The following is a 27491-nucleotide window of genomic DNA, read 5'->3' as shown; positions in this document are numbered from 1 at the left end:
CTTTTGAAAGTACAAGTACAATGTATATAATAAATGAAATGAATGAATAGGTCTTGTTATTTAATGTAACGGGAAGCCGTTTCTATAAACAGGTATACTGCAGCTTATTTTAACTAATGTTTAGTGCATATCTAGCTTTTGTCCAGTAACAGTAAATGTAATATTCAGACTTCATGCTCTCCTGTAACCCCCATCTGACACAGCTGACATTGCAGTGTGGTGGGTGGGTTTGTGAGCGTGTGCATGTCTGTTAATATGTGTGCATGTGAACGCGTGCTTTGCTTCGAGATGTGTCTCCTCTGACACTGGTGAAAGAGCTCCATCAGTTCTTCCTGCTGAGGTCTTGCTCCCAATCAGAAGCCAGCCACAAGCTCCCGAGATTGGACGGTTAAACTGGCTCATTGCCGAGCTCTCCTGAGCCTTGAGCGCAGGCCCTGCGCGTGGCTGTTAAGCACTATCCGGCGGCACCTCGCGCATGGCATAAACGGCTGGGTGGCAGCAATCTGGCACCTGGGAAGCAGGGCACCAGGGCGGCAGCTGGGCTCTGTGGCAGTCAGAGGGAGCGATATATAGCAGAGGAGCGCCTCCTCTACCCATAGCTCGGTGGGCTCCGCAGCTGGGGCGAGCTCCAGGGCTAAGTGCCAGGGTCAGGGCTGCTGGCCTTAATGCCAAACACACACACGTAAGTTAATGCTCTTTCGATATGCAGGTGCCATTTTTTTTATTTGCCATTGTTGTTATTTTTTTTAAGGCATTATGATGCATCAGGGTTGAGGCAGCGACGCGTGGCTTCACTCAAACACTGCTCTTGCCATGCAAGCAGGAGAATGGAGAGATAAATAAGGGAGCCACTTAATAGCTCACCAAAACAGAAAGACATAATTCAATATCGATCGAGTCCATGGAGGCAAGATGGAGAGACTGGCGGCCGTGTTATGGCTGCACAGGGAAGCCAGGCCCTCTGGAACATTGATCACTGTGTTCTGTCAAACCCCAGACCTCATTTTGGGGAAAGAAACCAATGTAGCTTTATCTTATTCCCTGTAATTAATTTTTCTGTCAGCAGCACTGGATTACATTGACTGGCACAATTATTTTTTGCCATGGTTATGTGACATATTTCCTTATATACAAGTACAAAGGAGACATGTAAGCCGAGCAGAATTGTGGCAAATGTAGTTTGGTGACAAGGTATGAAAGGTGCCGATGGAATGGTGGACTTCGAGTGGGAGGTGTCAGGGCAAAGCTATCACAGCTAGCACATCTTACTTGTCTGACTTCAGTTGTCTAGACCTAGCCACATACTGAAATGTGGCCCGTGGCCCGTGAGGTCATCTGGAATACCATGCTTTCAAACTGAATGCCAGAGCTTTCAAACTGCTATGTGAAATCGAGGAATTACAATAGAGCTGTGTGAAAAGAAAGGGTGTTTTATTTTAGATGGTATTGTTGTTGGACCCCCAGCGTAACTGACAGTGAAATAGATTGCACTCTGCAGTAGCACACAGGGACAAATGCAGTCTGATCTTTACTCATTATTATGTCAAAATTAAAGCAGTTTGAAATGCATTGAAAAACAAGTGCGTTTAAAATGACGGAATCGCTTCATTGCTACTCATCGGCATCAATGTCTCAGTACAAAGTAGTAACAGCAGCAGAAGGGACACCAAAAAGGAAAGTCATTGCTGCCACAGTGTCTTAATTCAGAGCAGTAACATGGTAATAAGGTCACAGTGTCAGCACCGCAACAGCAGTAGGTAAAACCATGAGTTACTACCCTTCTCTCTGTCCCTCTTACAGAAGATAGTCCCCATGTGCTCCTGCATCCCACGTCCCCGCCCTTAGCCCCACAGATCCTTGTGGAGGCTGAGTCTACCTCAGCGGCGGCAGCAAGTGAACAGGGCTCAGGCCTCGCCCCTGGTGCACCCCAGCCCGCGGAACAGGACACAGAGACCGATCCCGAGGCGGAGACAGAGGAGGAGAAGGCCCTGCGTCTCCTCTATTGCTCCCTCTGCAAGGTGGCTGTCAACTCGCCATCCCAGCTGGAAGCTCACAATAGTGGTGAGAGCCCCTTCTCTTTGCTCAGCGGTCCATCGGTTTGTGTTTGGCTAAAGGCCACTCTACTCGGGGAGAGAGTAGATAAACTGGTATGAAAGAAGTTTTCCATTTTAAACAACAGTGGAAAACAGTTTAAGGGAAACACTGGGCAGATTAACCTAACTGTTCCTGTCTCCAAGCACAGACGGTGAAATGGTTTGAAATGTTTTCATTATTCACATTTGAAACATTTCTGCATGAAGCAATTTTGTCTGAAGCTTCTTTCTTCCAGTGAATGATTATTTCCAGAGTTGTCTTATAAAAGCAAAGACAGCAAAAAGCACAGCAAAGTATATTCAGCGTCAGTATTCTCCAGCGAACCTCACCCGGAGATCTGCTAAAACGGCAAGATTGATATGCTGTGAACATAAACAGCATCAATTTGTGCAATAACACAATCATCACCAGACATATTTGACCATAACAAGAAGATACAAAAATTGTCTGAGCACATCTTTTCAGTATGAGTCACCAGTAACTTTTCACTCCAAATCACTGCAAAACAGTATGAACTCCAGTGTACCGCTTCACACAACAGTGCCATAAAGCAGTTATAGACCCCATTAGCAAGCACCATCATTTCCAACATTGAGTGAGGACCGCTATGCATTATTTAACTCATAACTCACTTCAGATATTTCGTGTCTGCTGACTTTGTTACAGCAGTGCTACTGATACCACGTTTATCTGGGTTGTGTCTCGTCGTGGTCCTTAGGCACCAAGCACAAGACCATGCTGGAGGCTCGGAACGGCAACGGCTCCATCAAGTCGTTCCCCAGGCCAGGTGTGAAGAGCAAGCTGACGACATCGACGGCTGCAGCCACGGGCTTGCAGAACAAGACGTTCCACTGTGAGACATGTGACGTGCATGTGAACTCGGAGACGCAGCTCAAACAGGTCAGAGTCCGGATGGCAGAAGGACGCGTGATGGAAACGAATATTGGGAATTTAGCCAAAAAAATTGCATTTTAAAATGTGAAGAACCCGAGATGATATGCAAGCACATGCAAGCAAAGAAAGAGGTCCGTAATGACGAGGCATCTAGAAGTGAGAGAACTGATCTGCGACTAATTCTCCTCTGTCAATAGAGCTGTGCTCATTTGGATGCAATAAAAGCAGAAACATATCTTGGTTCAGTGCTTTTTGCAAGAGCTCGTCGGTAAATGAAGCACCTATAACTATCCGCCTCTCTCCATCCAGCATATCAGCAGCCGGCGTCACAAAGACAGAGCAGCAGGGAAGCCAGCCAAGCCGAAGTACAGCCCGTATGCCAAGACCCAAAGAGGACAAACCAAGCAGCAAACGGTGGGTACCTGTGAACAGGCTAACACCATAAATAACCTCGCCTAAGGGGAAGGGCATCGGAGGGCACACGTTTATTATCTCAGCATATATGGTGCAAGATGTGTATATTGCACATACCTTTTTTATATCTGTGTTTATGTATGGCCATTTTAGTAAACGTTGTATGCTCAGAAATGGACTGACCCTGGGGAACAAATCAAGTTTATTCTATATAATTAAGTTAAATTCAGTACATTTAATAGTTTTTTTCCATCATTTGCTGTTTTATACATTTTATTGTATAATATGGTAGAGTATCCTAATAAAGTTGCATGCAAAAATTTGTTCAAGGGAACAACAAATGTAAGATATTTTATCACACAGGTGAGTCCTGAGATCTTCTTAGATTCTAATATTTCTTTAACCTCTCTTTATGTTCTTGAAGCCAAAATGACTTGTCTGCTTCAGCCTTAGTTATTCCAATGCTATGTCTCTCTGACTTGTATCCAGCAGCTGAAAGTTCCTCTGAGCAAGGACCTGTGCCAGCCGTTGCAGGCCACGCTAGTGCCCTCCCACTTGGCAGCAGTGGCCACAGCAGCCGCTGTAGGCCCCACCTTCCCCCTGCGTGCCAGCCATAGCCCCTCCCTCTTTCAAACACAGCCCCTCCCCACAGCCCTTCTTCGGGCTGCCCCCGGGCCAATTAGGACCACCCACGCGCCAGTACTGTTTGCTCCCTACTGACCTCTGAACTGTGACCTCTGACACATCAGCTGCACCGTCTCAGCCTTTGTGATACTTCGGTCTGGTTGCATATGGATGCTGGCCTTGGCTCTTTTCCTCCCCAGTGTTACAGAAGAGTCCTGTGTGGACCTGATGTGTGATACTATACCGCAATAAGTCAAGAGACAAACCAGGTAACTATGCATTGTCAGCACCACATGACACACTGATTTAAGCTATAAATGTGTTTAGGGGTAAAATGTCTTTTTTATTTTAGTGTAGTGTGTTATTGATGTGTCATTGCTTCTGAGAAACTGATGTTTTCTGTATTAAAAGAAAGGCTGAAAATAGTCTGGGAAAAAAAATAAGTTCTACTGCTCTGCTGTTTGCACTTTAAGCCCCCTGTATATGTCTGCAGCGCGTTAGATGGCTAGACCATGTCTTATTCCTTTCTGTCTGTATAGTTTTTATGTTTCGTGTGTGTGTGTGTGGGGGGGGGGGGGGGGGGGGGGGGGTGTTAGGGATCATCTGAATCAATAAAAGGTATATGGGGATGCTAAAGGAAAAACAAGTCAGTCTTTTCCAAAGTAAAATACTGCTGATGTATTTCAACGTACAGCAAAAGTACATTGGGATACCTGCTAAGCAGATAAATATATATATTTGTGTGTGTGTGCGTGTATGTGCATGCATGTGTGCGTGCGTATGTTTGTTGAAGTTTCCCTTAAAGCTACCCTCGCAAAAATCCACAGGTTGCAAGATGACAAAGCTTATCTGTTTCATCTAGCAATGTGAAAAAAGAATGAACCGTTTCAAATAAACTCATACTTTGTAAAGTTGTTTTGCAAATAAATATGTACACACACACACACACACACACACACACACACACACACACAGTGGTTTTGATTATTCTAAGACTTGTTAGGAAATATCTCCATCTATCTTTTTTCTTTTTTACTGGAAGCATTCCTGTTTATTCTGGTCCATGAAATTTTTCTATTCAAAATCAGCCATGATGCTGAAGAAATCTATTCAGCCCAATGTTACCGTAGACCATTAAGCACCAAAACAGGAATAAACATAATAAATCACACAGTGGGACCTGCACCAACCCAAGATGCAGATGGTGCATAACAATGTACACCTTCGCAGTCACTCTCTATACCCTCTGCAACGTATTGCTTCTATCCATTTCGCTCTGACAACTCAGTGGGAATCATATTTGTCAAATGTGCAGAGGCTCCAGGTGCTGGATGAACTCAGCTGTTCCCCCACAGAACCATACTTGAACTCTCTCTCTCTGTTGCGTAAATTTCCCACCATGACTTATCTATGTCTAAAACAGATAGGGGAGAAAAATCCCCCTTGTACACACTCCCAGCTCTGCTGCTGGCCACGGCCAATGCTGCTAGACTGGTGAGCAGATACCGGGAGTTGCTGAATGGTACTGCTGGCGCCGGTCTAGCTTCCAAGACTTGATTTCTGAACTAATAATGACCAACATCTGTAGCTATATGGGACATGCTCTTTGCAAACTGCTGTTCCAGAAAGCTGACACGCACACCCACACACAGATGCGTACACACACACAGACGCACACACCGCTAGTTGCATCTCAGCCAGCCAGAGGATCAACACAGCAGCTAAATCAAACTGTGTCAGGTGTTCTAATGTCAAATTCAACGCATATTTTGTACTCACATACACCACACATTAGATTAGAAACATTCATTTACTGATCAGTGATGAATGGGGTACAGGCTGGATAAAACGTTGCGCATGGTAGCTCAACCATGTAATTGTAGACCTATACACATTAAATTCCACTAAGATAGGTTAGTACAGTATACAGTGACCAGTGTAGGTGCAAAGTAGATGTTTTGAATGAGGTGGATGTGAGCATACACTTTTAAAATGGACTGCAGTATGTAGAAAACACCCATAGGGCATTAAGAGTACAAGGGTAGAAGGGTACAACACTGTATCTTGACATGATTTATGGCCCAATTTCTTGAAAGCACCGTAATGTGAAGCTCATCTTACCTACTAGAAAATATTTACAATCACTTTCAGTTAAAAACTGATTTCTGGTGTACAACACTTGACATGTAACCCTGGTATGACATGGAAAGGAAAAGGAAATATTATACTTATTGCTGCCTTAATGTCGATACTTCAAAGCCTTCTGCTCGTAGCTGCGCACTGAGTCTTTCGTGGCGCAGATGACTCACTGGAGCTGAAAGCCATTTCGAGGATGCCGTGTTGGAGAGGTGAGGCCCCGAATACATGCAGCAGGCTATATCCAGCTCGCATTTCCCTGTGCGCAGCATAACACGTTTACACCACTCGAGACTGTGCCTTTCTCCTGAAGTGTCTGACAGAGGATGTGAAGGAAGCTAATGGATGTAGAAGGCCGCCGAAATCCCCCTGAGGACGGGCTGGCACCATCGAGCGCTATGGTTCTTCAGAGGTCAGGAGGTCACAATCATGACAAAAGTAGCTCCGTATTTTGCTCCGAGAGAGCTAGCCTCGCTTATTCATTTATTAGCTACCAAGAGAGGCATTATGCCGCTATTTTACACACAGTTCCTGAGATAATGCTATGTATGGATTTAGCAATAACTGACTGTATTAGTAATTTGTCAACTAAGGTTCACTTTAATGGTAATTTAGCACCTTGAACTGTTGTTTTCACTGGGAGTTTAGCTTGCCAGCTGGGTTTGGAGCTGCTGTTTGTAGGTCAGTAAGCACGATTGCTGATAACGATAATGTCAGTCCATTTAAATGATGGATAATTCCTTTCAAACTCTCACCTTGTTCAAGGTTTCCTTATGGCACCATTAGGCCATGTTTCCTGGCCACCTTTACTCTTTATACATTACTGTAGCCAGTAGCTGTTAAATCCTCCACCTGGCGAGGTGCAATGCACATGAACCGTATCACAGGTGAACCTCCACGGATCATGTCAGAGTTTTGGTTCCGGGTTAAGATTTTAATCATGATTTTGAAATATTAGCGCGCTTCTAATTCCTGTCATTATACACTAAAGCGACGGACTATGGACATGACTAAATGTGGCCTAATGTGTGATTTGAGTTCCTTAAACAAGGGGAAAACAAGATGTATGCAGGTGTGCTTTGTCTGAGGGGAATACCGTTGGTAGAAGGTAATGTCAACATGAAAATGTTTCATGTTAGGTTGACTTGGACATAATAGCATTCAGAGACTTACAGGACCAATAACAATTAATTTCAGAGCCTATAAGGCTTGATAATCTTATTCCTCTCCATCCAGCTGTTCCTTTCAAATATATATAAAAATGTAAAGTAAATATATATATATATATATATATATATATATATATATACACAGAGAGAGCAAGAGAGATAGTTAGATAGATATTTATTTTCATAGAATAAATGAAAATCAGTCACAAAAATCCATTACTTCACTAGATACTTTTCAGTAGTTCTGATGTACCCAGGTATACTCTCCTGAAAATCAGTCTGTTCTAGATAAGAACATGCTGTTTGAAGAAGGCAGACATGCGTTCCACGTGTGGGAATATTCTGTGAAGCACCCTCACCACTGGTCACATGGAGGGCGTGTAAAGAACAGTCAGAGCAATGCAAAAACAGCTGGACGCTGCCTGCCGACTGTACACAGCAAATGTTAAACAGAAAGGAAAACCAAATCCCAGACATTTTGGATATCCCGGTCGGACACGTTTTGGGTCACCTTACTATTGCCTACAATGTACATTTATATGTACATTTGTGGCATTTAGCACAAGCTCTTATCCAGAGCAACTTACAAAAGTGCTTTGTTATTTACTTATAGAATACATCCTAGATACCAATGAACTAGAATGCTGTAGAAATACAGATGTAAAATACATAAGCTCTATCCTTATCTCAGACAACAAGCAATAAGTACTAGAGTTAGTCAACATAGGAGCGGTCAATATTAGTGCAATAAAGAATACGCTACAATAAGTACTAGAGTTTTAGTCAATACAGGAGTAGGGTAAGTGGTCATTTAAATAATACAGAAATAGATGGGTCTTCAGTCTGCATTTAAAATGTAATAATGAGGCAAGGTTTGTTTGATCAGATTAAGCCGAGTTAACCAAATCCTGAACAGAGACGTGAAGGTGAATGTTGCATTTATCTGATGGCTCCTCATTGACCTAGGTCCAAAGTTTGAGAACTGACATTCATCTACATGGCAACCGGTTTGGAACTGCTAAGTGTAGGTCAGTATATGATCGCTAATAACGATAATGTCAGTCCATTTAAATGATGGATAAGACCTTTCAAACTCTCACCTTCTTCAAGGTTTCTTCCTTATGGCATCTTAGGGAGTCTTTCCTGGCCACTGTTACTCTTTATTTCCTCATTAACAGCCTGGATCAGTAACAGCTCTGTGAAAATGTCGGTTGGATAAAGCGCTGTGCAATTGAGGCTGATTGGGATTTAATGTAACTTTCTTAAAAGATTGGGATTTAATTGTCTTAAAGGAGAAGTCTATCATTTAATATATGATTGTTGACCAAGTGGTAGTTTATCTCTAACTAGAGCTCACACAAGCCTTTGTGGTTTCAGGTGTAACCATGTGTTGCCTTTTATCTATTAAATTGTACGTTTTGAATTTTCATGAACACTGGATATAAAAAACATAATATGTGTGCTGATTTGCAAATAATTAAACCCAGTCTGTTTCCCAATCTGGAGGAGTGCATTGGATACATGTAATGTTCCACGGTGAGTGAAATGATGCAGTGTTCTGTTTTTCTTTGGTTTCCAATGTGATGGTAAAGGTCATAGATTTATAATATATTTCCATATAAATGTATTAATGATTAGCTAAAGGGTGGGGAGAGACATAAATTGCCTTGTTAAAATGAGGTGTCCTGAGAGTGCTGCCAAAGCTTAGACTCCTTCAGGTGGTTTCGCTTTCATGCAAGATGTGTTTTTGGATTTTTGCTGGAGGTAGGGGCTTAGAGTGCGTTTTGAGGCAGGGGGGATGTCAGTTCTAAATGTTATTTAGAGAATGTTACTTTCACTTGGGCTCCAGTACAAAGAGACAGGCTTGTTAGTTTATAACAGTTGTTAAATTACACCCAGTTCAGGTCACTAGGGTCTGCTGTGTAGAGCCAGGTTTGCGAGAACAGGGAACATGCTGAAACATACAGTGCAGTGGAGCCAGTGACCCAGCACGCAGACCTGACCTTCAGTTTTCTCCATCCACAGTCAGCAGTGGCTGTCGTGAATTCAGTAGAGTTCTTATCCTAATTCATCTGTGAGGGTGCTTGCCGAATGTGTGTGTAACAGGTTAAGTCATGTGTGCTGGCCACTCAGCAGACTGAGGTTGGTAAAGCCACTGAGTTCAGGCTGCTAACTTGTTGTTTTGGACATTAAAACCTCAAAACAATCAAACTGGCAAATTGAGTCCAGCAGAATCTGAACCAGTGGCATCTTGAACTGGACTGTACCATATCGACTCAGGCAAATTGGCTCATGGCAATCTGCACACACATCGATTTATATAATGTTTTGGCTGCCCACAAAAGCCTCAGAGCAGTTTGCTCATGCAGAAAAACGTGCTGATTCAGTGAGATGGCAGTCAGGTGCAGAATATTACAATCAGGGTCTAATACTATAGCCTTAGCCTGTACACAATTGTGCACAAGATTGGCAAAAAGTCTTTGCATTGAATTTAGCTGCATGTGGTCATTTATTGAATTACTATGCATAATTTCATATGATTCATTTATCTATATGTGGAACTCTGCAGTTAATTACCTAGGGAGTACCTCATCTGTTTAAAGCAAAGTGCTGCCATCTGTTGGACAACAAACAGGTGCACAGATAAATGAAATAGCAGCACTAAAGTTATATTGCATGATGATTATTTACAGAGCTCATTATTTGTTTACTTTCTTTCACTTATTTTATTACAATGTAATCATAATTCACTACTTTTTTGCAAAGGTCACATGTTAAAATGCATGACAGGCAAAAGTCAAATTACAATCAAGAATGCAAACAATTTTATGCATTTATGATTGTTAAAATCATGTGTACAGGCTCTTCTGACAAAACACAAACAAACAAAAGTACCATTGCATGTCATCATTGACTCTAAAACCACTTGCGATAATATTTACTTGAATGTGAAGGGTTTGGTTTGTCCCCAGAGGCAAAGATTTTGGCAGCCTTTGATCATAGGCTGCATAGCCTTTGTTATAGTTGACACTGTTGCTAAGGAAACAGTTGCTATGGGGAGGCAAGTAAACAGCTGAACTTCATCCAAGTGCTACTTGAGGATTTGAAGAGCAGAATGGAATCATGGTATACACTTTAAAACAGGCTTACTGAAGTTCTAAATTATGGCTGTTGCAGCTGAAGGACTATAGCCAGCTATTTGTTCTGCTGCAACTCCTCTTCTGCTCTTGGCATGTATTTTAGGCAGAAGTGTTTCTAATTAGCTTCCGTTAAAGAGACACTCAGTGAGTTTAGAATAAAGTAGTGACACTATCATTTGATATGATATTAAGATGAAGGAAATAGAAGGAGATGTTCACACCCTCAAATTCGTAGACAAAGGGCCATACGAAAAAATATATGTGAAGTGTTTTGATGTTCTAACTGCTTTGCTTATGCTATTACCAGTTGTGTCACATATAAACAAAAACCTTAATATTTTTCCAGGTGATGACATAATGATCTTGAGATATCTATAACGAAGTGTCTTAAGGATTAAATGTATATGTTTATCATAAAACTGTAAATAAAGTTACTTCAAATGACAATGTGCTTTATCAACAAAACTAAGGGACCAAGCTGTTTTTTTTTCCCAGCATCCCATCACTGCCTGAAGGAGATTGACTCATACTTAGCCTTCGAGATGTCCAGGACATCTTGGTGAGATGGCACAGACACCAGCAACAGTGCAAGAATCTCTGTGGCACTGGATCAAAGACTGTAGCCTCCTTGTGCCATGATCCAGCTTGAGCAAGTGGAGAGACCACGTGCCGTGGGGGAGAGCGTAGTTGGTGATGCCTAGTGGGGGCACCCATGATCACTGCCCTGAGTGAGGAGAGGAATGAACTGTGAAAAAAAGACATGGAGGATGTTTCCATCATCATCAAAGGCTATGGAAGGAAAGACTAGCTTCTTCGAAATTTTTGGCAGGTTCCATGGGCGGGCTGCCGCAGGAATCACTTCCAGGGAACTTCCTGTTCTCTTGTTCGAGCAGCTGTGTCCGCTGGACCTGGCCCTATTCCTGGAGCCAAGCAAGCTCGAGTTCCTCACCCAAACAGCCCGCTCCTTTGTGAGAATAGGCAGCAGAGCCGAGAAAAGCTGAATAATAAAGCCGGAGCAGGCCGTTTATTTGAGTGAGGACATCGGGGAAGATGTAAGGCTGAGTCAGCCTTTCTCTGCAGCCTTTTTCTAAGATGGACCGAGTCCTTAGTCTGGGCTGGAACGAGACCTCCAGGAGCCACTGGATTGGATGTTCTGCCCTCATCTGTTTGATTGATGGGGTCCCTTTAGCCAGTGAAGCAAAATGGCAGGACGTTGGGAGCAAGGATGGTTAAATCCATAACAAACCACACATTGCTCCACACATTGCTAACTGTGGTCAGTATCACTTAGGATACTTGGGAGACCATACTGCTATTTACAAACTATCAACAAATAGAATTTATTACACTGGTCATCTTACAATAGATATTACAGTTACAGTACAGATTGCTTTCTATAGGCATGTCCTAATCAGGTGGGTTGGATTAGGGAAAATAGCAAATGTGATACTGCTTTCTTGTACTAGATGACCTGTGACACACCTGTGAACCAGTGCCATCTGTTGCCAAAAGCCTGAAGCTCATATCTCATGCAAATAGAGTAAAACCCAAAGAATTTAAACCTGCTAGATGAATACTTCATATGTAATCATTTCCATCTTGTGTAAAAGTGTCCAAAATGGTTTCCTGTAATCACTTAATAACACCATTATCAACTTGCAAACACTTTTTTTTGTTGTTGTTGTAATGTCCCTAACTTTGTCCTTAATCATAATGTCCAGAGAGCAAGCGGATCCTCCACACAGGCAGGTGCATCGGTGTTAACAAGGTGCACGGATGGGTGGAGGGTCTGTTGCAGGACACACAGAGGCCAGGCATTTTAGGGACCAGAGGCTGAATCGGGCAGTGATCCCTGTGCCCACCAGTTTCCCTGGTCCTGGCCTCCTACTGGACCAGCATGTGACGGAAAGTATAAGAAGTATATCTGGAAACTCACCAATTTCCATACTAGATTAAGTGTAGAGAGATCAGACAAGGTATATGATATGACACCTGCATGCTCCTGTCCTGACAGGAACTCTGGAGCATTAGAATGAAGAAATGCCAAAGGAACACAGAACATTACAAAAAAGCCAAGGGCAAGAGCCCAAGCAACAGCTGTAAGGACGCCCTGAACAAACATCTGGCAAATTGCCTGTCAAGAACTCACAAAGGTAGATGTGGCAGCTGGCTCGAAGGAGAATATCTTAGTCATAGTTGTGCTTCTGCAAGGTTTGGAGCCAAAGGTCAGACAGAAAAGCTTTGAATTTATTCTATTCCAAAAACATTTAAAAGAACTGCATGGTAACTGACAAACGTTAATCAAATGTCCACGCCACAAACTGCATACAATTCACCCCCTTTATTGGAAATAATAACTAGTACCTGGACATTAAAAAAAATCCCCACAACCCCAAAAACACACCACACCCTCAGTGCCAATGATGTCACTGAATCAATTTTTGGCTCTCAAAATGCCTATTAATTAACTTAGCTATCTGTGGCAAATTAGCAGTACAGTTAAGCAAGCCCACAATGGTCCATTTGAGTTTAATCACACTATAGAAACATCAGGCAGTCCCAATATTATGATGACTAAAAATACAATTTAAATTTGTGCAATTTGATAGGTTATTAGGAATTAAAAAACATTTAGCATCTTGAAAGAAGTACAAGGCAAAACACTGGGTAACTGTCAACTTGATTTGTTAATAACACTACATACATGAAAAGACCACCATTATTTGACGAGTCTGTGAAAACAAAGGGTTTTAAAAGGGAATTATACAATAAAGAAGAATGGGTACATATGGTCTGTCATGGCAAATGATTAGTATTGTAGCAATCAAGATTTCTCCTGTATATTCAAGCATTTAGACTAACTTGATCTGGTCTTCTTCTGAAATCAGTGAGGCTGCACTGGAAATTTTTTAAACCAGTTTACTGTTAAGCACTATAGCCATTAATGGCTGTAATATGTTCAATCTTAACTAATTAATTAATTGATGTCACTTTTGAAGAATGACTGGTAACAAGTGGGTTGAGTCCCCATGAAGCTCCCCAAGGCCCACACAGCCTCCTCATATTATTGCATCAAACATGCTGCAACCATTTTCATATATTCCAGACATTATGATGGAAGGCCCCTGAACTGGCTCAGAAGTGACCGTGATGACTTCTTCTCGTCTGCTCTTCACTTGCTCATTACCTGAGTGAAGCAGCCATAATGTATGTGGAACACAAAGCCAAGAACCCAGTAAGGGCTGAGCCATCAGTAGTCCACAAAGCTACACGTCTCACAACCCTTTGCCACCTACTTAAATGACAATAAGCTATTTCTCAAATCAATAGAGAACTGGACTGCACTTATCCAGGATAGTAATGGGTGAAGTGAAGCTACCAGGTAACTAATATTCTTAAAATCTCTAAAATAGAACAGAATGGGGTATACTGTGGCAGCTGGGTGGCAGAAACTGAGTCAGAACGAGATGTCTTGCCTGTTCACTGCACAAGTACTGCACACAACATACACACTTGGACCAAGACCTGTGAAGCACAGGGTTTTGGTCCAGCTCATAAAACAAACACATTTAGCCTCCACTGATTCTTTAACACCTTTCAAGCTGCTAAACACTGCACTGATGTCTGTGCCTTATTTGGGTGGCAAAATGGGACAGGCCTGGATGGTACACTACTATATGAATTGTGATTGTTCTAAGAAAAGAAAAAAAAAAAAAAAAGACAAATTCTTCCCATATTAATGGTCAAAACATGCATAAAATTCAGCTTTTTCTCTATTGTTTGGAGAGGTGAATGTAAGTTAACAGCTACAGTCCTTTGTTCAGGATACCTCCATGCTCCCCCTCAACACTATGTCACTTAAAAGAAACAGAAGCCAAATGCACTGTTGGACCAAGCCGCAAATATAAGCATCCAAAGTGCTACCCAAACTTAGCATTAATGTGGCCCAGTCAGCAGATTAGATCACTAATTAAATGTTCTTAAAACTAAACCAAGCACTCACACAAGCAACCGCTCATTCTTCTTCTCTCATTCAGACTAGTCAATCTTTCTGCTGAGTCAGGTTAAAAATGTTTACTTAGGCTTTGTAGTGATACATGCATCCATTATACTGAATTATTTATATTTTCTTAAAAAAAAGTTTTAAAAAAACAAACAAACAAAAACAAAGAAAAATAAGGTATTAGAAACATAGCTATACAGAGTCTTTAGCAGTTCCAGAGAGCTGGGTTTGGAAGAATGCGCCCCATGTCCAGAAGTGATGCGGAGTTAGTTGGGAGGTGGTGTGTCTGTGTATTTGCAACTAATTGCTGCAGCAGGGCCCTTTGGCAGGCTGGGCCGTATCCGCGAGGTCCACTCCCCGGCTGCGGCCTGGGGCAGTTCCACCGGACAGGGGCTCATTCTTGGGTAGCTTCTTTGCTGCAGTGTAAAACAAGATGCTCTTTACCACTTGCTTTCAATTGCCACTGTGTATAAAAAGTGCTATAGAAAATAAACTTGCCTTGCCTTACATTTCAATGACTCTTAAGTGACTGAATTAATGGTTATTGAGTAACTGACTGTAGCTGAATAAGGGACAGTGGAGCAAAAAGGTTTATTTGCGGTTTTCCACTTACCTTAGATGTAGTCAATCAACCAATGTTTTCATCATTAGCTTTGTAATGAAACTATGGGGCTAATTTAGACAGCTAGCAAGTATCGAAATTCATTACACCAATATCTCATTCTGTAAGTACGCTGAAATTTTCACACTTGCATCAAAGTACCTTTTTAAGCAATTTCACACAGACCTGCTGATGCGGTCAAAGAAACATAGAGAATGTCTGATAAATTTCACTTGTAACTGACTGCAACACCTACAGTTTGGTTCAAAATGCTTAGCTCCCTTTATAAAATTGATCAAAAACCCTTAGCTTTTCCAAAGAAATGACTGCTACCAAAAGGGTGAACAAAAGTACTTCTAATGACAATGACAAAATCTCAATGAACTTTGAAGACATTTTACTAATGCACTGATTTGAAACAAGAAATAATCAAAAATGACAAGGCCAAAATGTTTAGCTCTCTGACGATTAACAGTGCATAATGTAAACTTTCTTACTGGCAACCAAAAGCAGACTTTTGCTGTAGTTCCCAACCAGGCCGCCACATGTCTCTTGAAGGATCCTAGTCCATTTCTCCTCATCCAATTTTTCCAGATCATCCTAATTATATGGGTTATGAGCATGGACCATAACCTTGGGCTCCTGCCATAGATTCTCAATATGACTGAGAAGGTTACTCCACGACATTGATTCTGTTGTCCTTCAAAAAGTTTTGGACCAACTTGAATGTGTGCTTTGGGTCACTGTCTTGCTGGAAGACCCAGTGGCAACCTTAAAGTCAGACCAGTAGCAATTTCCTTCACATTATCCTTCAAAATGTCATTAACTTTCTTCTTTCTTCCTTCATGACCCCAAGCACCAGGAATGAGGTTTCCCTGTGACACAGTTTTATGCTCCCATCACCATGTTTAACTGAGGAAACTGTTTTAGGTTTGAAGACCTCTCCCTTACTTCACCAAAAAAAAAAATCCATGTGCCCAAATAGCTACAGTTTAGTTTCATCAGACCACAATGACTTCCAAAAGAACCAAAATATTTCCAGAATTTATCCCCATCTTTTAAATGGTCGTGGGCCAATTGTGAGCAATAGTTTTCCTTGGGCAATAACCTGAAGTCCTATCATGATGAAGAGTCCTCACAACAGTCTTTCTTGAAACTTCCAGAAGAGTCCAGTTATCTTGCACTTCTGACCATAGCAAAGTTTGTTTCTAACAGAATGTGTCTCCTTGTACTTTGTGATGATGTAAGACACAGCTGCTCAGGACACCATATAATGCTGTAAACTGCATGATGAGCCGTGTCCGTGAGGTCTACTCCCCGTCTGCGGCCTGGAGCTGATGCACAGCCCTGGGGCTCATTCAGTACTGCCATCCCCCTTAAGATGGGCATCCAATACCTTCCTTCTTTGCTTTTTTGCATAATGAAGTGACTCGTTGTTACAAAGAACTTAAGAGTGGTGCCTTTCAGGCTTGCCTTCATGTACCTCTAGTCAGTTGATGATGCCAGAAAATATCCCAGTGCTGGCAATAGATGTTTCCATATTCATCCAACAACTCCATCTAGTCCAAGGGAACAGCTGCAGAAACAGCCTGCCCACCCTTTACCCACTGGAGAAGCTAGCACCTATACTGAACTAGCCGCATCAACTATATGTAATAATGCATGATCTGTTTATAGGCTGGCCTGCCTATAAGGCTGGGATCCTCTTGAGTGTTGGTCCATCAAAGGTTCCTTCCTTAATTCCATCCAGGCAGTTTTTCCCCTGCCACAAGCTTGTTCATTAGGAATCTGAACGTAAACATTTGTAAAGCTGCTTTGTGACAATGCATGTTGTAAAAAGCACTGTATAAATTAATCTGATTTGACTCATCCTATCAGAGCCCTTGGAGTTCAACATTAACTGATTGCGACAATCAAGACGAAGTTCAGATGTGGTTTCAAAGCTAAAAATGACAATTTACTAAATTTTCTTCAAGAATTCACATGGAAGCTAATAATTTTATGAATGTTAAAATTGGACAGAAAGTTAGAAAAATGTAAATTCAAACACCCCACCTAAAACTAAACACTATAAGTTTAAGTTATGTTGTGTATTATTTCTTCATTTGTATAGATTACATAATGTCATATTGTGTCTTTAACCACATTAGCAAGAGTATGTGAAACCTGCTTAAGAGATGGGTGCAGTTTGAAGCATGTTTGTGAATATTTAGGCATACATGCATGGAAAAGATATTTTGATGTGGTGAATTCCAATACTTGGTAACTATTTTAGCCTCATATTTCTGGAGCAAAACTAAAAGAAAACATGACTTATTGGCTTACTAACTATACTTGTTGCAAAACTATGTAAATTTCTTCTTTTTTTGCTGAACTATGCCTTTAAGATTAATAACAAAATAATAAGCATGGATTTTAAAAGGTTTAAATAATAACATGGCATATCTAATCTAGCAGGGTCCATCTATCATTGATTTATCATTGTTTACATAATTCTAACTGTTCCCATTTCTTTTGATAAACTGGTTCTGTGCACATAAGTCCCTGCTCTCACATGGGAATTTTCGTTCTAAAACTGCACTTCCTTTGTTTGGGTTTTCTTGTTGGAGGGGGGGGTATTCAGATTTTCTCTGCTTCTAAAAGATGCTTACCAATAGCCATAAAAATCTCGTTCACATTTATTGATGTCTTTGCTGATGTTTCCATAAAAAGCAAACTGTTGTTGTCTGCATACAACTGTGCATCCTGCAAGTGCAAACAGAACAAATCAGCAAAAAGAAAACAGCTATTCTAGACAGTCTAGACAGCCATGCTATAAAACTAACAAAATGAAATCTAAACTTCTTTATAGGGAACATCAATAAATCAATAAATACATTTTGGAAGAAGAGACAAACCTGAAAATCCAGTGCTCTCTTGTTCTCAAGATCTGCCTTGTTTCCAGCCAAAGCTATCACAATATTGGGACTAGCTTGCCTCTGAAGCTCTTTAACCCAATTCTTTGCACGTGCAAATGATTCCTGCCAATGAAAGACATTTAATTGCTTTTTCTGGAGACACTCGCAGTTTATCGTGAAAAGAAAGCTTGTGTCACATTACTAGCCTTTATTCTCTCTCTTTACTTGTGCAATCTCAATGCAATTTGTGGCTGTGTCTGAGAGCTGGCCATGCAGACCCCAAGTATTCAAGTAAGAAGACTGAAGTACAGCCTCCAGCTTTGTGTTTTGCAGTATGCAAGGTGCGCTGACTCACTTCATTCGTGATGTCATACACCACTATGGCTGCCTGCGCTCCTCTGTAATACATAGGAGCCAAACTGTGGTAGCGCTCCTGACCAGCAGTATCCCATATCTCGAACTTCACTGTCGTGTCATCCAAACATACTGTCTGAGTCAGAAAGGCAGCTGTGAAAGTGGAGAAAAACAAAAGGCAGGTTGAAAACAAAGGTAGTTACTCTACTGTAACTCTACTTAAGTGTAACTCTACTTAAAGGCAGTTACTTAAAGCCTATTTAGATCAAAAAGATTGAGTAAAAAAGCAAAAAGAAGATATTGCTGCATATGTGCTCTTTGCTACAGAGAAAGTGCACAGAGTATCCTGATTTTCTGTAGCTTTCCTATTCCTAGAAAGATGATGGCAGCCTCCACAATTTCTGCATGTAATCTTCAATAAATACTAATTATTCTAATCCTAATAATCCCTCATACGTCACTCTTTTCAAATTTTCACGTGTGAAAATGCTGTGGAATGAGACATCACCCTTCATAAAGACACACTGTTCTCACATCTTTCTTGACTGGAAGGAGAACAGCAAAAATAGCATTTATCATGGATTAACTGCCAAATTCGAGAAACCCCCAGCACCTTCAGATAACTCTGCAGGGACATGGTTGCCAGCAGCAAAGATAAATTTACCACTGGAAAGTTGCCTGTAAATAAAAGCTTTAGGTTCTCATTGTCCTCCCACCACATGTGAGAGTTGGTTTACCTCCTATCGTGCTCTCCTGGAACTCATGGAACTGGCCTTTGACAAAACGCAGCACAAGGCTGGACTTGCCTACCGCAGACTCTCCGAGCAGCACAAGCTTGAACTGACAGATTTTGTTGCTGGCTGCATTCGGCCCATTAGGTCTTGTAGCTCCTCCTCTTCCTGCCATGACCTACACCCAACTCACCTATTCTGGACTCAAGGTGGTTCTCAGCTGATACCTCTAGAAGGGGAGGGAAGGGGTGATCAATACACTGGTATTATACAGTGCTGAGAAACTGCCAATCCTGTTATATATTGAGATTAACATGAACTATATTGACACTTCCATTTACAAGCCTAAATTTTAAAAAAAAATTTATTAGACTGGTATTGTGGTGCCCTTCTTCCGTCATAACATGAACTACTGGTAAATGTCCTGTATTATAAATGCCTGTTAATATAGTTTTGTGCAGTTCCGTCTCACGTACTGACTCACGTCTGGAGACAAAAGTCTAAGATCTAGGCAGTGTTTAAGGTTAGCTGGGATAAGTCTGACTAGACATAACTAGGTAGGTAGGTAGCTAAACAAAACCGCATATGAATCTGACATTTAATTCGCACTATACACCTTGAGGAACATTACAGCTACACTGCCCGCTCTTGTTTTTGTGTATATATGAACTACCGCGATGGAACATTAACCCTATATAACCTTTCTTTTATGCGGAAAAAAGCACATGATTTCCTGTGAACTAACTTGCTATCTAGCTCTACATAGTGTTCCCGTATCAGCAAAACATTACTGGCAAGCATAAGATGAAACATACCAACATAAAAAGCGTCCTAGATATCTAGCTAACTAGTTAGCTTAGCTAACTGACGTTTCTCAGCAAGACACCGTCCAACTAGCAAGTTGGCAACACCATCTTATCATAATCTTGATATTAATAAAGGATGACAGAAATCGACCTTGTATTACATTGTCAACCTCATTCTTCTACCTTTATTGATGTACAACTTATGGAGAGATTCTTACGGTTAGCTAGCTCTGTTAGCTAGCTTCCCCTTGTCATCCTCGGGATTTGGGGGCTGTCAGCTACCTAGCTAGCGCTTTAGCTTGTTGACAAAACCTGCGTGCAAACGTTACAAGGTTTGATTTCGTATGGAGTATCAACAATGTTAGCTCCCCAAATAAACTTAAGATTTATGTCCAAACTGCCTACTAGCTAGCTATAATTATAGCACCCAAATAGCTACCCAGGTAGCTCTTTGCTAACTAGCTATCTTAAGTTGCTGCCAATAAATCGACCGATTTATCCAAATGGGAACACGAAATGTGCACTGCATTTTGGACGATGATGGCATTTAATTGACCATATCTATATCAAGCTGGGAAAAAAAGAACCCGATAACACAAAAATATTCGACAGGCCTCAATTTAGACGACGACACACTCGCTACCTAGCTAGCCGCCGGAGCTAACCATGGAGACAAAAAATGAGACGCAAGGTGCTGCAGAGCTCACCGCATGAACTACCTGGTCTCCAGATTAAAACAGGACGAAGGCGTTCTGAAAGTGTGCGACAGGTGAGTTACAGACTAATATCGAGGAGAAAATTCATCACCGGAATGCAACTAGGCTCCAGCTGGCCAGCTGCCCTCTGCACGCAACTTCCAACCCTTCGCATCGACACGGGTGACAGAGCGTATGACTGGAGTTGACATCTCAACACGTAGGCGAGCATGTAAACCAGTCAGAAAATAGACGTTTGGATCTATTTTTTCCCCAACTGGTGCCTTCATGTTTCAAGAAGTCGGCTATAATAAATAAAAACAATCCAGCAACACAAGTTATTTTTAAACCGTAGGTCAGTGAAGATGACCTGTCTCAATCAAGTGCACAGACAAAACAACATATTCTACACCCTAACGCACAGACTTTTGTATCTATTTTCACAAACTTCTTTTGGGAAATATAAGTTAATCAAAATAGTTTTGGGGTAGGAGAGCCCTCTGGCTAGCCATGCGTTTTACTTCCTTTGTAGCCTGCATGGTGGTGTGTGTAAACCGTTGCCAAGTGACAGTATGTCAACATTTGTAATGTTAGTTAGCCAGCGCTAGCTATTTGTTTAGCTATTTGTTTATTATTCACATTAAAAATGAAAGTGGTGTCCATACCTAAGTGAACGTTTACGATGACCTTGTTAGAGAGAAAAACAACCACCGCCTGGAGATGCAGGGACACCTTTCCAAATATTAGAGCGGTAATAAATGAGTAGATTTGGATAAGTGGACATTAGTTGAGCAATTATTTGGCCTAACGTTGGTTAACTGCTGCGTAGGTCAACGGGTCTAATAACGATGAAGTCCACAAAATTGCCAGTGACTAATAACGCTATGTTTCTTTCTTCAAAAAGGCGGGGAAACTTATACCACAAGGTGACAGGGCAAAGACATGTCTAGAGGAAATAACACCAAGGGTGAGTCAGGTCAAAACCAGTTTTCTTTCTGCTTGTGTGATTTATTAAATAATGGATTAACTATATTAATAGGCTGGTTACATCTTATTTTTGTTGTTGTTGTCATTTTCTAGAAATTATTCTTGTGAATACATTGATTCCTACCATTGTGCTTCCCTGTAGCCTGTCACACCTTCAGTGGTTAGGAAATTCCTCAACAGTACCCATCCAGAAGCAGGGGCAATACGTGTGTTCTTCGGGAAAGCAAATGATCCTGATATTGCCAGCACCCTAGTTCATGGAATAAGCACAAGACCATCCATATCTGTGAATATCCCTAAATACCCTCAATGGCAGCATTCTGTTTAGAATAATATAGGCCAATATCAAAGGTTTAAGTCACTATGTTTTATCAAACTTATTTAGTGAATGTTGAAGAGATATGACGAGTCCTCCAAATGTGCATTTTTGTATGGTTTGCATAGGGTGGATCTTTGATAAACCCACCCCCCAAAACACAGTACCAGGAGAGGCTGCGTGAGCTTCAGGAGTCCATTTATGACAGCAGTCAGAAAGCTCCTCTCGGAAGAGCCCAGCTTAAGGGTCCTGGGCTTCCGGTTCAGTTTGACTATGAAAAAACAGCATTCAGTGTTAAATCCCTTCTCCGTAAGAGCCATAACAGAATCACATTCACAACTACTGATATTGCCTTTTCTTATTCACTCATATGGTCAATAACCTCTAAAGAGCTTGGCTGCAAAGGTTTATCCAGCCAGTTAACTGTAAATGGCTTACATGCTATATTAAATGAGGCTTTTGTGTAACCTCATGCCAGATGGGTTCCAAATGTGTCGTGAATTGGTTCTCTTTTTCATCTGGGCAGCTTTGACTGCTGGTGAGATCATCAATCCATCCAAATCAGTAGAACAGGTAGAAAAAGAGGCACAGGAGGCACATAAGCACTACGTGATCTCACATAACTCTTACTTTGTTGGTAAGTGAAAGCTATAACGTGGTTTGCGAGCAAGTACTTAAGTGCTTAGTACTTATATTTCCTTGTTTCACTCTGCATTTTTGTGTGGGTTTGGTGTCTTGTCTGTTTCCTGCATGTCAGGTAAACACTGTTTGGCTGCACTTTCTTCTTCTCTGTCTCAGGTGAGCATGTGGATAGGGGCTATGACACAAATGCCTACAGGAAGGATAGCAGGTTCGGTGTGACCACTCCCCATCGCAATGACGGGTACAATGCCTCCAGGTCTTTTCAGTGGCTTTGTGACACACAAAAGTAAGCTTCTTATTGTAACTTATGCTTTAAGGTGTTTTTAAGTTTATAGAGTTTATACAGATGCAGAATATTCCAGTTACATCATAATTATGGATAATTTTATCCAAAGAGTTATGTGAATATCAATAATTCAACTTGCAGAGTTATAGTGCTCTATTATCAAAATTTTATTTATTTTTGAAAAAAAATTTTTTAATTATTTTAAAAAAATGTAAAAAATACTCTTCAGCTATGACAGTCTATGTGGGGAAAATCTAAAGATGAATCAGTGATTTATTATATACTTGATTAGTAAGATTTGAAATAAAAATACTGAATAACATGCTGCCTCTGTACATGATCTTTAAAGTTTTAGTTCTTAGAAATGCAACCTAAAAAAAGACATATTCATATCCTTCAGGCACTACAGTGCTAAATTAGTTTTGAAGCGATGTGACAACTTTAGAGAGAGGACACAGCCACAGATAGGCAAAGTTCATGATCCGTAAGTCAATATTAACTACAATCCATTATCTCACTCATACAGGCCTTCTTAGTATATCAGTTCCATTACTAGGAAGTAAGCAACTAGGTCTTTATTCATCTGTTCTAGGATTGCAGAGACCTTGAGAGTCCCACCTGACCACACATTTGGAGTTTTGCTGCGTCCGGATAAGTTTGGTAATTCAAAGGAGGCATCCGTAAAAATGACGCACGTCTTGGTGGAAATCAAAAACGGTGTTAGCTTGTGGACATTGAATAATGGAGTCCAATAGAAGCAATGTGAACACAGTTCATTGTAAGAGTATTGCAGCATATTAAGGAAGGTCCTCCTGTCAACTCTCCCGCAGGTGCAGGTGATCTGCTGCACTGCACACCACCTTCCGGATACGTGAGAGGGCAGTTCTGGCTGCCAGCCCTGGTTAGCGCCGTCCGACAGCAACTGAAAAAGGCCAACTTCCACAACTTCACCTCCCTGCTGCAAGCCTTCCGATACTACGACAAGGTCGAAGTCTCTTCATTATATGCTATTCGATGTTCACTTGTGTTAGCCAACAAAGCAACACAAAAAGAAATTGTACAACTGGAGGAATTATTTCTCGTTTGTCTTATTTCGACCTCTGCTGGTGTAGAAAGGCCTTGGGAAGATAGATAAAGAGGACCTGCAGGATGTGTGCCGTCAGTTTAACCTGGACCTTAGCAGAGATGTCCTGGATGGCCTCATGGACTACTGTGACATTGATAAGGATGGTCTTATCAACTTCTTGGAATTTGCAAATTTTCTAAATTGGAAGGACAAAATGCCAATCAGTACAGAAGACCAGAAAATGTTAACAAGAGGTGAACTCCATTCAACATATTTAACAGCTTGGAAAATTTTAGATTTATAATTCACAGATTTTAGAAGAACATTGTTTGAGGATCTAAGAGAATGAAGTCTCATATGATATTTTTGAGATCTTATGTAAGTTCATCTCAAATCCATTCATCCTGTCCTCCAGTGCAGAAGGCCAATTCTGCCCCAGCCGGTGTCCAGAGAGTGGAGCTCCGGGCCTTGGACACGGACAAGAAAGCTGGTTTGCAAAGCCTGGCCGCACCGGAGGACATGGAGCCCGCAGACGTGGGCAGTGCCTTAAAGACACCCAGAGCACTCTGCAGGTCCAGAGCAGAGCAGGGCCGCTTTGTCACCTCCTCCTCTGTCATCTGTGCTGTCATCGGGGGGCTTCCTGCGACCGGTGAGTCAGACTAGGATGACTTGTGAGTCAAATCTTTAGGGTTGTGGGTGGTGAATGTATCTCATTTTACTAGGCCTGATCCCCTTCCTTATAAAAGACTTAAACTATGTACATGAACAGGCGTCGAGGGGCCATACTGTAGGTGTCACATGCTGCAGAAACCTCTCCGCCCCTAATTATCATAAAACTATTGTAGATATTTAAGGCCATACAGTTTCCAATTATTAAACAGCAGCTATCCGTCTGTTACTGATATTAGACCTATTAGCAGTATTTGTACTACAAGAGCAACTGTTAATGTCTACCATGTCGTTCTGGTTTCAGAACAACACAGCTATTGCCTTTTTTTTTTCTCCTGCAGGTAGTCGCACGTTTGGGGTTCCGACGGTGCGTACAGATCTGGCAGCTCCTCGCATCAAGCGTATCGGTGACCGCACGAACTATGGTGATGAGGCCACAGCACATGGCCTTCTGCATCCCACACTGCACTCGTTGTACGGCGTTCATGAAGAGCACTTCCTGTCCCCACGAGCCAAGGACGAGGTGGGCCAACAGCGCATCACTTTAACTACATCGTATTAATCTGTCAAATAAAAGCTGTTCAGGGGAGTGATTTCACACTTAAAAGTTGCAATGTTCCATGATCTAAAGAACCTTAAAATGATAGTTGTTGTGGATGTGGCTACAATTATGCAAGAGATGTTTTTCTTGTCTCAGATGATTCAGATTTTTCGGAATGTAGGCTTGGATGTTGCCGAACAGACGTTTGAGGAGGCCTGGAAGTTGGCCTCCATGAGACATCCCACTGGCGAAGTGTGTGTGGAGAGCTTCTGGAATATTCTCAAAGAACTACAAGCAAATTAAAAAGAATGTATGTTTTCCCCTCATTATTTAACAAGGATACATGTATATATTTTGCTTTGAGGCTGGTGTTATGTCCAGTAAAGAGTAAAAATAACTCAATTAAAATGCTTTGCTTCTTAATTGATCTAACTTTATGCCATGTTGCTGAGCCAGAATACCCAAGCCAATCGTTAGGTTTCTTCCTTAATTAAGTTTTCAAATGATAACCTGTAAAGCTCATTGCCCACCTAAGAGATTTACATACTTAGATCACCTGAGAGAAAGACATTGACAGGCTTTCATTGCTTCCTGAGAGTGAGAGTTTACCCTATTTATTTATTTTTCTGTATTCAGCAATGAGAAATCTATAAAAGGATCAATATTAGACAAGACATTTAAGAGACATAAGAAACACTAGCAAACACATACAAACACAAATGGACATTAAATATTCTTTGGATGCACCTAAAAAAGTGCACAGGAAAGATGGAAAGGCAGAACACAAACTAGATGAGATGATGTCAAATGACAGACTCCTTTGACATGGACAGACTTTAATTAACATGAAATGAAGACAACGATGGCACTCATATGACAGAAACCGTGAACAAGTACACACATCTAACAAGGGTGAACACAGACAACCATTTACAAGGACAGACATATCAAAGACCGACAGCACTGCATTCCACAACACGGGTTTATATACACACACAACACTAACCTGGCGCAGGTGTGCAGGCGTGGTCCTAACTAAACAGAGGCCCTCCCACTGCACGTGGCAGGCCAAATCACATGACTTGCGGGAGGCGAGCGCTTCGTGACAGATGGTATGTATAGAGTGAAAGCAGAGGATTTTGAGCTGCTAACAGGAAGTCCTGCCTGGCATTTCTTCATATGTGCAGGCTAATGGACGTTTGTCTAACAGTGGTGTGTGTATTTAAAGAAAAGATGCTGTCAGACCCAGAGAGAGGTATGACTGTAGACGGACCGTTTCCTTTGCCTGAATAGCCGGGGTGGCTGAAACTGAGTCACCTTTAAAGCGTGATTTTCACTAGGAGAATAAGCAGTGATGCAGTCTGTCACTCAGTGACTTTAATTTCACACATGTTTATCTTGCTGTTCTATTAATTGGCTTCTCAGTTGGAATCTTGCAAATCCGAACATAATTTAAGCATTTGTAAAATTAGCACCATAACTGCATGTACAAATGCACACAGACACACTACAGGATCTTGAAACATTGTTCCGTGGTATTCCATTACATGTATGTAGTAAGAGGAGAAATCCATTTGTGTTTTGCATAATAAACAGGTTCATAAGTGTAAATGAATCCTAATTCATTTCCTTGCAGAAAATATTGGAAAATAGCATATTGTTCTGTTGTGTTTGATGCCTGCATGATTCATTGGCTAATATGGTATTAACATATTAATCTAAATTGAAATGATATCCACTCATAATCATATTAAAACCTGTTTCCACACATGTGACAAAACCCCCACGCAAACTTGAACAATCAATTATTGCTGAAAATTATAATCCTGCCACTATATTTCTAAACAATATAGTCCAGTTCCTCATTGGTAGGCCAAGACTACCTAAATAATACTATAATATAAACATTTTTTTCTTTTCACAGAAATAGAAAGCATGTTTTCCAGTCAGTTTTAATAATGTATTTTTTATATCTTGATTATGGTTTTATTATTATTACGTTGAAACAAGTGTGTGATTCTACAGATATGTGTAACTAAGAGTGCTAAATTGAATAAAGTTTATTTCATCCTGGGAAAAAAAAAAAAAAAAAAAAAAACTTGTTTAATTAGGATTCCAAGCAGCAGTTTTTCTGAGTCCAGAAAAACAATAAATAAATAAAACAGAATAACAGAATATTGCTTCAAATGTACCAGTTTTCTACTTTAACCCTTTGCATGGCTGGAGTTCCTAATACTACAATACTTCAAATGTCTTCAAATTAAGTACCGGGCCAGATGTAGAGGAAGAAACAATGACAGACCAAAGACATTCAAGGAAGTATCTCATGCAGCCAATGTAACTGGGGCTCTGCAGGCAGCGGTTCCCTGGAGCTCACTTCATTATGGTGAGCTAAGTAGACACTTGGCACAATCTCTCTGGAGCAC

At 41.2% G+C, this 27491-nt stretch overlaps 3 protein-coding genes across 9 annotated transcripts in view; 2 read left to right on the top strand and 1 right to left on the bottom strand.

The window, feature by feature from the left end:
- Nucleotides 1–4583, top strand: part of znf385d (zinc finger protein 385D) — a 26979-nt gene extending 22396 nt beyond the window's left edge. Inside the window, exons 5-8 of one of the 3 annotated variants that reach the window (XM_027012265.2) lie at nt 1846–2061; nt 2813–2994; nt 3298–3402; nt 3892–4583. In XM_027012265.2, coding sequence (XP_026868066.2) covers nt 1846–2061; nt 2813–2994; nt 3298–3402; nt 3892–4122 — 734 coding nt within the window. In that variant the 3' untranslated portion in view covers nt 4123–4583. Of the gene's footprint in view, nt 1–1800; nt 2062–2812; nt 2995–3297; nt 3403–3891 lie in introns of all 3 variants that reach the window. The other 2 variants (XM_027012264.2, XM_027012263.2) reach the window with 2 other exon arrangements.
- Nucleotides 4584–12793: 8210 nt separating this feature from the next.
- On the bottom strand, nt 12794–20768 carry rab5ab (RAB5A, member RAS oncogene family, b). 5 transcript variants are annotated; one of them, XM_027012281.2, is made up of 6 exons: nt 20671–20768; nt 19064–19286; nt 18328–18479; nt 17973–18095; nt 17727–17820; nt 12794–14890 (listed from the first exon to the last, which is right to left on the bottom strand). In XM_027012281.2, the coding sequence occupies exons 2-6, from the start codon at nt 19230–19232 to the stop codon at nt 14775–14777; spliced, it is 654 nt and encodes a 217-aa protein (XP_026868082.1). In that variant the 5' UTR covers nt 19233–19286; nt 20671–20768; the 3' UTR covers nt 12794–14774. The 5 variants fall into 5 exon arrangements, with proteins under 5 accessions (XP_026868082.1, XP_026868079.1, XP_026868081.1 ...); XM_027012278.2 differs by having other exon boundaries at nt 20571–20748; XM_027012280.2 differs by having other exon boundaries at nt 20583–20748.
- A 378-nt stretch (nt 20769–21146) lies between these two features.
- efhb (EF-hand domain family, member B) lies at nt 21147–25423 on the top strand. Its single transcript, XM_027012287.2, has 13 exons — nt 21147–21309; nt 21463–21525; nt 21688–21831; nt 21990–22170; nt 22388–22498; nt 22660–22789; nt 23190–23273; nt 23382–23449; nt 23620–23774; nt 23902–24109; nt 24271–24504; nt 24866–25047; nt 25222–25423. Exons 1-13 carry the CDS (start codon nt 21241–21243, stop codon nt 25366–25368), a joined length of 1776 nt encoding a protein of 591 aa, XP_026868088.2. The 5' UTR covers nt 21147–21240; the 3' UTR covers nt 25369–25423.
- Nucleotides 25424–27491: the final 2068 nt, after the last annotated feature.

This window comes from Electrophorus electricus, chromosome 5 (genome assembly GCF_013358815.1).
Source record: "Electrophorus electricus isolate fEleEle1 chromosome 5, fEleEle1.pri, whole genome shotgun sequence".
Lineage (NCBI taxonomy): Eukaryota > Metazoa > Chordata > Actinopteri > Gymnotiformes > Gymnotidae > Electrophorus > Electrophorus electricus.
This window is presented reverse-complemented; position numbering and strand designations above follow the sequence as displayed.